Source organism: Dendrobates tinctorius, unplaced genomic scaffold (assembly GCF_039654945.1).
Source record: "Dendrobates tinctorius isolate UK_male_01 unplaced genomic scaffold, ASM3965494v1 ptg000388l, whole genome shotgun sequence".
Lineage (NCBI taxonomy): Eukaryota > Metazoa > Chordata > Amphibia > Anura > Dendrobatidae > Dendrobates > Dendrobates tinctorius.
This window is the reverse complement of record NW_027362054.1, coordinates 4,445,797-4,458,598: the sequence shown is the minus strand read 5'-3', so window position 1 is coordinate 4,458,598 and position 12,802 is coordinate 4,445,797. Positions and strand designations below refer to the sequence as shown.

At 48.6% G+C, this 12,802-nt stretch overlaps 1 protein-coding gene across 1 annotated transcript; it reads left to right on the top strand.

Moving 5' to 3' along the window:
- Positions 1 to 3,354: 3,354 nt before the first annotated feature.
- Positions 3,355 to 11,034, top strand: LOC141076133 (tubulin alpha-1A chain). Its single transcript, XM_073563448.1, has 4 exons — positions 3,355 to 3,501; positions 5,669 to 5,891; positions 9,606 to 9,754; positions 9,842 to 11,034. Exons 1-4 carry the CDS (start codon positions 3,499 to 3,501, stop codon positions 10,820 to 10,822), a joined length of 1,356 nt encoding a protein of 451 aa, XP_073419549.1. The 5' UTR covers positions 3,355 to 3,498; the 3' UTR covers positions 10,823 to 11,034.
- The last annotated feature ends 1,768 nt before the right edge of the window (positions 11,035 to 12,802 follow it).

Genomic DNA, 12,802 nt, shown 5'->3' with positions numbered 1-12,802 from the left:
AACAAGACAGCAATGGATTTTGGAATGGAGGTCTGTTTGATGAATCCTGCTTTTGTCTGGTCGCCATGATAGCCAGAGATTGGTCTGGAGGCCACTTGAGCAATGCTGTGATGAGGGATACAAGAGGGAACGTCACATCGGTCCTACTGCCAGGAATATGGTTTGGGGTGGTATAATATATGGTAGCTAGATGTCTCAAGTCTTCATTCTGGGTACATTAACAGCTCGGTGTTGCGTTGATTTGGTCATGGAACCAGTGGTACGGTCATCTCTCCAAAATGTCCCAAGAGCCACAATGCCAAGCCACATGTGCTTGATGATTTCCGTGCCCAAGTGCACTCAGTGTGGCAGAATATTCCTCCACTATTAATAACCTCATTGAACGTGTGCCAGAATGTATTTCTGCGTGTGGTGCTCATTCTTGATACTCAATAAATTGAGATGTTTTAAGAATTTTTGTTTCCAATTTTTAACACTTGCATATCATTAAGACAGCATTTTCTAATGTCTTTAATGAGACCCTGTGAGCTTCCCTAGCCCCCCACCCCCTGAAGCAAGCATTTATAGCCAATTTTCCCTGAATTCTAAGACATCCCACAGGGACGTGCTTACATGACGAGGGGGAGTATTAGTCCAGGGAAGTAAACACCCCCCGACTGGTCAGCCACTAATTTGCATAGCACAAGCGCAGCTTCAAGCCTCGTATATTAATTCAGCAATGGATGAGCCTCATAAAGACGCCTGACAGAATGCAGGGAAAGGTTCTTATGTATTCATGGTGACAGTCTAGGGGGCTAGGGCAGATGACAGGTTCCCTTTAATGCTTTCTTACTGACTCACAGCTCAGACTCTGGACATGGAATTATTAAAAGAACAGACTTTACAACTAAAAGCACAATGGGGTGCGACGGCGCCTCAATATTGTTCCCACAGCGATGACTCCTAGATGTGTTTATGGCTGAGACGGAAAGTAGTGGACCTTCCCCCATCACAAGAGGAAAAGGCCGCAGTATAAGCAATGGATGCAGAATACAAAAAGCGTGCATTGTGAGCTCTCGCCATAAATGGAGCGGGGCGCACGGTTCACTCAGTGGGAAGGATGTCTAAGTGGTTGGGTAGAAGCACAACATGGCAACACTATTATAAATGGCATGTGAGGCTTGTGTAAGCGATACCTTCTAATATGGAGACTGTCGTTATCTTTGGGGCTGGTGGTGATGTGACCTTACTATTCTCACTCCTGGGGACCAGGAGTCTTATTCACAGGAAGGATCTGATCCAAGAACGCAGATGATTAGTCGTATGACTGAGGAGGCTTTGTTCTGTGATGTGCACCATGTATATAACCGGCAGAATGTAACCGTGATTGTGTATCGGAGATGACAAGGAATGGAGGGGAGGGAGTGAGAATGGGACCATTGTGCTGGATGTCACCTCCGCACACAAAGAGCCGGCACTGGGGAGTGGCAGGAGAAGATACCTGAATGGAGGAGGGTCCCAGCCACACTGCACCCACTGCCACACATCAGCTGTCACTGAGCCGTATTCACATGCAGCAGATCTGGTGCAGCATTTTCCCTGTCTGGTTCATGCATGTGAATGGGGTCTTTTCTGAAGCAGGTGCATAGCTGTCTGCAAACTCCATTCAGATGAATGATGTATTCATGGGATAATCAAGCTTTGTGGCCGGGGAAGGTGTCCAGCCCACTACTCCTGCCTACGAGCACTAGCATATGCTACAGCCCGGAGCCCACCCTACAGGTAGTAATATGTGCGGGGCTGGAGACGCAGCCCAGAGCCCACCCTACAGGTAGTAATATGTGTGAGGCCGGAGACGCAGCCCGGAGCCCACCCTACAGGTAGTAATATGTGCGGGGCTGGAGACGCAGCCCGGACCACCCTACAGGTAGTAATATGTGCGGTGCTGGAGACGCAGCCCGGAGACCATCTTACAGGTAGTAATATGTGCGGGGCCGGAGACGCAGCCCGAAGCCCACCCTACAGGTAGTAATATGTGCAGGGCTGGAGACGCAGCCCAGACCACCCTACAGGTAGTAATATGTGCGGGGCTGGAGACGCAGCCCAGACCACCCTACAGGTAGTAATATGTGCGGGGCTGGAGACGCAGCCCAGACCACCCTACAGGTAGTAATATGTGCGGGTCTGGAGACGCAGCCCGGAGACCATCTTACAGGTAGTAATATGTGCGGGGCCGGAGACGCAGCCCGAAGCCCACCCTACAGGTAGTAATATGTGCAGGGCTGGAGACGCAGCCCAGACCACCCTACAGGTAGTAATATGTGCGGGGCTGGAGACGCAGCCCAAACCACCCTACAGGTAGTAATATGTGCGGGGCTGGAGACGCAGCCCGGAGACCATCTTACAGGTAGTAATATGTGCGGGGCCGGAGACGCAGCCCGAAGCCCACCCTACAGGTAGTAATATGTGCGGGGCTGGAGACGCAGCCCAAACCACCCTACAGGTAGTAGTATGTGCGGGGCTGGAGACGCAGCCCGGAGCCCACCCTACAGGTAGTAATATGTGCGGGGCTGGAGACGCAGCCCAAACCACCCTACAGGTAGTAATATGTGCGGGGCTGGAGACGCAGCCCGGAGCCCACCCTACAGGTAGTAATATGTGCGGGGCCGGAGACGCAGCCCGGAGCCCACCCTACAGGTAGTAATATGTGCGGGGCCGGAGACGCAGCCCGGAGCCCACCCTACAGGTAGTAATATGTGCGGGGCCGGAGACGCAGCCCGGAGCCCAGTAATATGTGCGGGGCCGGAGACGCAGCCCGGAGCCCAGTAATATGTGCGGGGCCGGAGACGCAGCTGTGGCCACAGTTCACATTGTACTTCCCAGGATTCTATTATTAGGAAGAGAAGAATGATAACAGTATCACCCGGTCCATCACATGATGGACACCAGAAGGCGCCTGTGGCCCCCACTATAAAGACATCTGCCATCATTAGTGACAGGCCTCATCCTGACACCTGGGGGCACATGGCGGGGGGGGGACACAGGTTGGAGACTTAGAGCCATTATCCTTGGTTTCAGCCGGTTACTGGGAGAAAAGTAAGACAGCAGGCAATGTGAAGGCGACATCTGCTCCGCGTGACGTCATTCCGTCACTTGCAGGTACTGACATGAGGTATCAGTATGGGGGTCTTTGTTAGCAGACCACCATGTTCCCGGTCCGGGCGGATGATGCTCCGGCGACTCCCTGTCTCTCTTTGTCCCTCACTCTGTCTGTGGTGGGTCGGGCGGATTACCTCATCCTATGACCGTGTGACCAATCACAGGCCAGTACTCACGGCGCTTGCACCAATGAAAACGGCTCCAGCCCGGTTTCCTTGACAACGCCGCTGTATATAACGGGCTGCTGTGGACCATGTGTAGCAGGTTCTCTTACACCGACCTCCTTAGAGTCGCACTGTAAGAAGGCATCCTTCTCCTCCTTCCTCTCGCCCTCCTCTCTGAAGCCCTCATCCCGCAAACATGGTAAGAAGGCTGGGGTATGGGTGGGGCTGGTGTACTGACACTGGGGAGCGGAGATGGAGCGCTCATAGCATAGGCAGTGGGCTGATGTGATCGCATAGGGCGGCTCCCATAGCTGCGCTCCCGTGGAAGCTGTCACTATTAACCCTTTGTGGTCAGGGCAGGGCCAGGCTGCCTGTAGCCGGATAGGACATGTGGGATTGTAGTAATGATCGCGGTCCATTATCTCTGTATGTGAGATGGCTGTGTGCTGCTGTGTGATGGAGGCTCTGTCACCCTCCCCCGCTGTGTATCAGCCTGTCAGATCCTCCCATGCCTGCAGTCAGGGCTGGCTGGTATCCTGGTGACGTGATGTGGACCCCCTGGGAGGGAGCAGCCATCCCCCACCTTCTGGTGCTGCGGCAGTGGGTGTGGTGGGCTCATTGTTCCCATCCTCCGACATAGTGTCAGCCTGGTGCCGAGCTGTGACTAGTATGAGGAGGTGCCGGGCTATGACTAGTATGTGGCGGTGCTGGGGCTGTGACTAGTATGAGGCGCTGCCGGGCTGTGACTAGTGTGAGGCGGTGCTGGGGCTGTGACTAGTATGAGGCGCTGCCGGGCTGTGACTAGTATGAGGCGGTGCTGGGGCTGTGACTAGTATGAGGAGGTGCTGGGTCTGTGACTAGTATGAGGAGGTGCTGGGTCTGTGACTAGTATGAGGAGGTGCCGGGCTATGACTAGTATGAGGCGGTGCTGGGGCTGTGACTAGTATGAGGCGCTGCCGGGCTGTGACTAGTGTGAGGCGGTGCTGGGGCTGTGACTAGTATGAGGCGCTGCCGGGCTGTGACTAGTATGAGGCGGTGCCGGGCTGTGACTAGTATGAGGCGGTGCTGGGCTGTGACTAGTATGAGGCGCTGCCGGGCTGTGACTAGTATGAGGCGCTGCCGGGCTGTGACTAGTATGAGGAGGTGCCGGGCTGTGACTAGTATGAGGAGGTGCCGGGCTGTGACTAGTGTGAGGCGGTGCTGGGGCTGTGACTAGTGTGAGGCGCTGCCGGGCTGTGACTAGTGTGAGGTGGTGCTGGGGCTGTGACTAGTATGAGGCGGTGCTGGGGCTGTGACTAGTATGCGGAGGTGCTGGGGCTGTGACTAGTGTGAGGCGGTGCAGGGGCTGTGACTAGTATGAGGAGGTGCTGGGCTGTGACTAGTATGAGGAGGTGCTGGGCTGTGACTAGTATGAGGCGGTGCTGGGGCTGTGACTAGTATGAGGCGGTGCTGGGGCTGTGACTAGTATGAGGCGGTGCTGGGGCTGTGACTAGTATGAGGAGGTGCTGGGGCTGTGACTAGTATGAGGAGGTGCTGGGGCTGTGACTAGTATGTGGAGGTGCTGGGCTGTGACTAGTATGAGGAGGTGCTGGGGCTGTGACTAGTATGTGGAGGTGCTGGGGCTGTGACTAGTGTGAGGAGGTGCTGGGGCTGTGACTAGTATGTGGAGGTGCTGGGGCTGTGACTAGTGTGAGGAGGTGCTGGGGCTGTGACTAGTATGTGGAGGTGCTGGGGCTGTGACTAGTGTGAGGAGGTGCTGGGGCTGTGACTAGTATGTGGAGGTGCTGGGGCTGTGACTAGTGTGAGGAGGTGCTGGGGCTGTGACTAGTATGAGGCGGTGCTGGGGCTGTGACTAGTGTGAGGCGGTGCTGGGGCTGTGACTAGTATGAGGCGGTGCTGGGGCTGTGACTAGTATGTGGAGGTGCTGGGGCTGTGACTAGTGTGAGGAGGTGCTGGGGCTGTGACTAGTGTGAGGAGGTGCTGGGGCTGTGACTAGTGTGAGGAGGTGCTGGGGCTGTGACTAGTATGTGGAGGTGCTGGGGCTGTGACTAGTGTGAGGAGGTGCTGGGGCTGTGACTAGTGTGAGGAGGTGCTGGGGCTGTGACTAGTGTGAGGAGGTGCTGGGGCTGTGACTAGTATGAGGCGGTGCAGGGGCTGTGACTAGTGTGAGGCGGTGCTGGGCTGTGACTAGTGATCGGCTGGCTTTCAGCCTCCCCAGAGCTCATCTCTAGTCTTTCCTTTTTCTGACATCTGTTTAGATATTCCCAGTAAAATCCAAGTGTGGTGTAAACACAAGGGAAGATGACATTTTAACAGACAAATATTGACAGGACACTAACCAGTGACATTCTGCTCTTTCCTTCCAGCGTGAGTGCATCTCCATCCATGTTGGTCAGGCCGGTGTGCAGATCGGTAATGCCTGCTGGGAACTCTACTGCCTGGAACATGGCATCCAGCCTGATGGGCAGATGCCCAGTGACAAGACCATCGGAGGAGGGGACGATTCCTTCAACACTTTCTTCAGCGAGACTGGAGCTGGCAAGCATGTCCCTAGGGCGGTGTTTGTGGACCTGGAGCCCACAGTTATCGGTGAGCACAATACACGAACTAACTCTAATCTCTAGTGATTGAATATATGATAGTATGTAGAGACCAGGTAACACGTCTCTATGCGGAGAAGTCATCAGATCCCAGAGTAATAGTGCATTGAATGGCCGCCCTGTGCTGCTATCGGTGGATGTAATTCTCTGCAGGGAACAGTATTGAAACTGGAAATGGCAGATACGGACCATAAAATATGGGACCACAATATTTCATTCCCTGCCTTACTACAAGAATGTCCCCAGTGACAGAGCAGGGGTCAAAATATATATATATATATATATATATATATATATATATATATATATATATATATATATATAGTGGGGAAAAAAAGTATTTAGTCAGTCAGCAATAGTGCAAGTTCCACCACTTAAAAAGATGAGAGGCGTCTGTAATTTACATCATAGGTAGACCTCAACTATGGGAGACAAACTGAGAAAAAAAAATCCAGAAAATCACATTGTCTGTTTTTTTTCATTTTATTTGCATATTATGGTGGAAAATAAGTATTTGGTCAGAAACAAGCAATCAAGATTTCTGGCTCTCACAGACCTGTAACTTCTTCTTTAAGAGTCTCCTCTTTCCTCCACTCATTACCTGTAGTAATGGCACCTGTTTAAACTTGTTATCAGTATAAAAAGACACCTGTGCACACCCTCAAACAGTCTGACTCCAAACTCCACTATGGTGAAGACCAAAGAGCTGTCAAAGGACACCAGAAACAAAATTGTAGCCCTGCACCAGGCTGGGAAGACTGAATCTGCAATAGCCAACCAGCTTGGAGTGAAGAAATCAACTGTGGGAGCAATAATTAGAAAATGGAAGACATACAAGACCACTGATAATCTCCCTCGATCTGGTGCTCCACGCAAAATCCCACCCCGTGGGGTCAGAATGATCACAAGAACGGTGAGCAAAAATCCCAGAACCACGCGGGGGGACCTAGTGAATGAACTGCAGAGAGCTGGGACCAATGTAACAAGGCCTACCATAAGTAACACACTACGCCACCATGGACTCAGATCCTGCAGTGCCAGACGTGTCCCACTGCTTAAGCCTGTACATGTCTGGGCCCGTCTGAAGTTTGCTAGAGAGCATTTGGATGATCCAGAGGAGTTTTGGGAGAATGTCCTATGGTCTGATGAAACCAAACTGGAACTGTTTGGTAGAAACACAACTTGTCGTGTTTGGAGGAAAAAGAATACTGAGTTGCATCCATCAAACACCATACCTACTGTAAAGCATGGTGGTGGAAACATCATGCTTTGGGGCTGTTTCTCTGCAAAGGGGCCAGGACGACTGATCCGGGTACATGAAAGAATGAATGGGGCCATGTATCGTGAGATTTTGAGTGCAAACCTCCTTCCATCAGCAAGGGCATTGAAGATGAAACGTGGCTGGGTCTTTCAACATGACAATGATCCAAAGCACACCGCCAGGGCAACGAAGGAGTGGCTTCGTAAGAAGCATTTCAAGGTCCTGGAGTGGCCTAGCCAGTCTCCAGATCTCAACCCTATAGAAAACCTTTGGAGGGAGTTGAAAGTCCGTGTTGCCAAGCGAAAAGCCAAAAACATCACTGCTCTAGATGAGATCTGCATGGAGGAATGGGCCAACATACCAACAACAGTGTGTGGCAACCTTGTGAAGACTTACAGAAAACGTTTGACCTCTGTCATTGCCAACAAAGGATATATAACAAAATATTGAGATGAAATTTTGTTTCTGACCAAATACTTATTTTCCACCATAATATGCAAATAAAATGAAAAAAAAACAGACAATGTGATTTTCTGGATTTTTTTTTCTCAGTTTGTCTCCCATAGTTGAGGTCTACCTATGATGTAAATTACAGACGCCTCTCATCTTTTTAAGTGGTGGAACTTGCACTATTGCTGACTGACTAAATACTTTTTTTCCCCACTGTATATGAACAACGACAAAGCAAAGTCCAGCAATAACGTGAGCAATCCAGGATGCTGTTAAAAAAAATTTTCTTTTTATTCATAAATCCATTAAAATGCAATGGTCCAAGCAGTTCAAAACAGCAATAACGCAGGAAAGTCGTGCAGATAGGACTACGCGTTTCAGCGGTAGAACCCGCCTTCTTCACGGTCCAGAATGTTGGATATATATATATATATATATATATATATATATATATATATATATATATATTTGTGAATTGAGTAAATCTATTATTTTCTACCACATTATCATAGTAAAGCACAAAGACCTAGCTGTGTATGTGCACATAACTGCAATGTAGGGATGTCCATGAGCCCCTCTTTCAGCTGCACGGCAGTTACTAATGAGCCCGTCAGAAAGATGTGTGTGACATGACATAGGATTTAGAGAAGAGCTCTTTTAAAGGGGTTCTCCTTTAAAATCTGATATCATGGATCAGTGGGAGTCTAAACACTGGGACTTGGTCCGATTGACAGAATGGGCACTTTTATCCCAGCAGCAGTGCACATGCTCTACCTCCTCTCCGTTCATTCTCTGTGGGGCCACCAAGCTCTGCTATGCACTCAGCTTCTTCCAGGAACCCCGTAAAGAATGAATGGAGCGTCGGTCAGTCATCCAACCTGTAACTCTATTTTGTAATAGGGATGAAAATTCCCAAGTCTGAAGTTTGGTGCTGGTCCCAGTCATTGGACATCCATGGATCAATTAATGATTACTTGTTCTGTGGATCGGTGATGGCTTGTTTTATCTGGACAACCCCTAACCGTTTAATTAGATGATGACGGTGACATTTTGTATCGTGTCTTGTATGGTATCTGATGGTATCACATGTTCAAGCACCACTACAATGTTTTTTTATTCCAGCACTGGAGTGGTGCCACTAACATATGGTCTGTGACCTTAGTATTATACTTGCTCCCCACCGTCTTCAGCTGTTCCTGGTGCCGCTCCTTGTGACTCCAACTTTAGACTGACTGGAAATCAGCGGTAACGGTCACAAGTGTAAAGGTACTGTCACACTTAGCGATGTACCAGCGATCCCGACCAGCGATATGATGCGGTCAGGATCGCTGGTACATCGCTAAGTGGTCGCTAGTGAGCTGCCACACAGGCAGATCTCACCAGCGACATCGCAGGGGACGGGGGTCGCTACTTACCTGTCACACTAGGCGATCCTGCGTCCTCCCGCCCGCCTCCACGCTTGTCGCTCGTCTCTCCACAGGAAGCCCAGCAGGAAGCTGACGACGAGAAACAGTCCTGAACGTTCTCGCGCGATCAGCGATAACTAGCGGGGGAGCGGGTCGTTGGTAAGTATCAGACACATCGATATCGCTAGCAATATCGCTATAACGTCACAAGTTATAGCGATATTGCTAGCGATATCGCTTAGTGTGACAGTACCTTAAGTCTTCAAGTTCTTCGCTATGGCTCTCATTGACTTACATTGAGTAGTGACTTCCGGATCGCCCAGCAAACACTGGTACAATACGGTAGGTCACAGCCTGCTGCAGACTGTCCAGAGGGACACCGATAACAGATGAAGGTGGCGGCTGATAAGTATAAGACTAGGGGCAGGGAACTTACACTAGTGGCACCACTCCAGTGGTGAAAAAAATAATGCTGGAGTGGTGCTTTCGGTCACGACATAGAAGCCTGATTGTTGGCGTCTGCTAATTTCCTAGATGAATCTTCCATTGTTTTGTTTTTTTACACCATATTGTCAATTATTTGCAGATGAGGTGCGCACTGGTACATACCGACAGCTATTCCACCCAGAACAACTGATCACTGGAAAAGAAGATGCTGCCAACAACTATGCCCGTGGTCACTACACAATTGGCAAGGAAATCATTGATCTGGTGCTCGACAGAATCCGCAAACTGGTGAGTGGCTGTGTTAATGGTGTGGATATATAGCAGACACATTAAATGTTTGTGATCGTAACATGCTGTGCCTCATGTTTTCCACAGGCTGACCAGTGCACAGGTCTTCAGGGCTTCCTGGTTTTCCACAGTTTCGGTGGTGGCACTGGTTCTGGCTTCACCTCTCTGCTGATGGAACGTCTCTCTGTTGATTATGGAAAGAAGTCCAAGCTGGAGTTCTCCATCTACCCAGCTCCCCAAGTGTCCACCGCTGTTGTTGAGCCCTACAACTCCATCCTTACCACTCACACCACTCTTGAGCATTCTGACTGTGCTTTCATGGTGGACAATGAGGCCATATATGACATCTGCCGTAGAAATCTAGATATTGAGCGCCCAACTTACACCAATCTTAACAGGTTGATAGGTCAGATAGTGTCCTCTATTACAGCTTCCCTCCGATTTGATGGAGCCCTGAATGTAGATCTGACAGAGTTCCAGACTAACTTGGTGCCCTATCCTCGTATTCACTTCCCTCTTGCCACCTATGCCCCAGTCATCTCTGCAGAGAAAGCCTACCATGAGCAGCTTTCTGTGGCTGAGATCACCAATGCTTGCTTTGAGCCAGCCAACCAGATGGTGAAATGTGACCCACGTCATGGTAAATACATGGCTTGCTGCCTGTTGTACCGTGGTGATGTGGTGCCCAAAGATGTTAATGCAGCTATTGCCACCATCAAGACCAAGCGTACCATCCAGTTTGTGGACTGGTGCCCAACTGGTTTTAAGGTTGGTATTAACTATCAGCCACCAACTGTGGTTCCAGGTGGGGATCTGGCCAAGGTCCAGCGGGCTGTGTGTATGCTGAGCAACACCACTGCTATTGCAGAGGCCTGGGCAAGACTGGACCATAAGTTTGACCTAATGTATGCCAAGCGTGCCTTTGTGCACTGGTATGTAGGTGAGGGTATGGAGGAGGGAGAGTTCTCCGAGGCCCGTGAGGACATGGCTGCTCTGGAGAAGGATTATGAGGAAGTTGGTGTCGACTCTGTGGAGGGAGAGGGCGAGGAGGAAGGAGAAGAATACTAAATGTCAAAACGGTGCTGCTTTTCACAGGGAACAATGTAACATCTAAGAAACATGCAAATCTATTTGCTCAACCAGTTCGTTTCTGTGTAGCAACTTTATGTTCTGATGTATTTTTGCTGCATTTAACTGTCCTGGTCCAATACACTTGAAACACTTCATGACATCTCCAATGTGCTGGATTTGTCAATAAAACATTCCCTGTCTTAAATATATATTTGAGTGGTGCATCAATTCATATTACATTATGTTTAATTACATTTGCAGTTTTATGTTCTACAAAACTCAGTTATATAGTGAACAATCAGACAAGCAGAAATCACAGATAATAAAATTAATAATATAATTAAACCAATGTGACCATCAATATTACTTGTAATAGATGGCATGTTAGGTCACACGAGCGCAGATTCTCTCATGCAAGAGAATGGGATCGATTATGTAAATGACACTCGCATCACACTACTGATCACAGTTTAGGCCGAGCGTCCACTTAGTGTGATCCTGCTTCTCTTGGATGAGACAATTGCAGCACAGGTATGGAGAATAAGATATCTCCATTGTGTGAGTCTGCGGAAATCAGATTGCACTCCGATGTGAGCTCCACTAACAGAAGCCGTAGCTTGTATTTCACTGTTTGATAAATCAAGCCCTTCGTTTTTAGTAGCATTGTTGGGGGCTCTTTTTCCCCACAGTAAGGCCTCATAAAGATTTCCATGAATTTTTTTCATAAAAACACAGACCGTTAGTCATCAGTGTTTTGGATCTGAGTTTCATCAGTGTTTGGTCAGTGTCAGGTTTTTACCATCAGTGATATGACTAATGAAAAAAAAATCCATAAATAAATTACAAAGATTCTCCTCCCATTACAATGTTAATAATGGCCAGCGCATGGACGCCATCTATGTATCCATGATCTTCCCAGACCCGCACGCTTATTTGGTAGTTTTGATAGATGAGTTTGATCAAAAACGGACACGTCACCGTGACTTTTTTTGGGGGGACACGCAGTTTGTAACCATAGACTATAATGGGTACTTGTGAAAAACATGTATAAAGCACAACATCAAGACTCTAATGTCGCTTGAACCACCCGGGATTTATTAGAAGCCCAGCACCTCTTAAAATGAATTGCAGCGGACATGCAATTTTAATATATTTTAAAAAATTTTTCGTAGTTCACCAAAAAAATAAAATTAGAAAATATTTTAAAAATATAGAAGTGACTTGAGGAATTTGCATTCCAAAACATAACAGTGTTTTTTTTTTATTTTTCATCCCTGAGAAATCATGACATCAAACATGAGCAGAATATGTCATTTTATCGCGGGCAGCACCGTGAGATGTGCCGACGTGCCCCATGACCGGATGTGACAGCACATTATTAGGCCCCGGTGCATATAATTACAGCAGTACATGGATTCACATTGAACTGTGCCGGTGAAGCTAAATAAAGTTGTCAAAAGAATTGGCGTACATTATAAGTGTAAAATCTACAGAATGGAGACCTGCCCAAAATAAAAGAAATGCTGACCTCACTCGCGATAGATGAGGCGACCCTCGCAGGGTTTTGCAGTGACCAGTCGGCAAAGCTCCAGGATTTCACATCAAACATATTCACGGACCCTATATATTCAACATATTATATGTCAGTCAACTTTTTTTAACCTCTTCACCATCACAACACTAATAATTACCACTTAACAATCATAGACCACTACCACCAGAGTTACTAACAATGACCATCCATGTCATCCTAAAAGACCAGGGACGTTAGGAATTGACATTAACGAAAACCCTAAAATATCTCTGAAAGGGGTTGTCCACTAACAACGTATAGATGGCCTGTCCAGCCACTGTGAGCTCAACACCCACGCCCCCAACTTATGCTAAAAATCCAAGACGGAATGGCTGTATAAGCCTTCTGAAAAGTTTTCTGCCTGTTATTAAAATGCTAATTTTAACCCCTTCAAGACGTGCCTA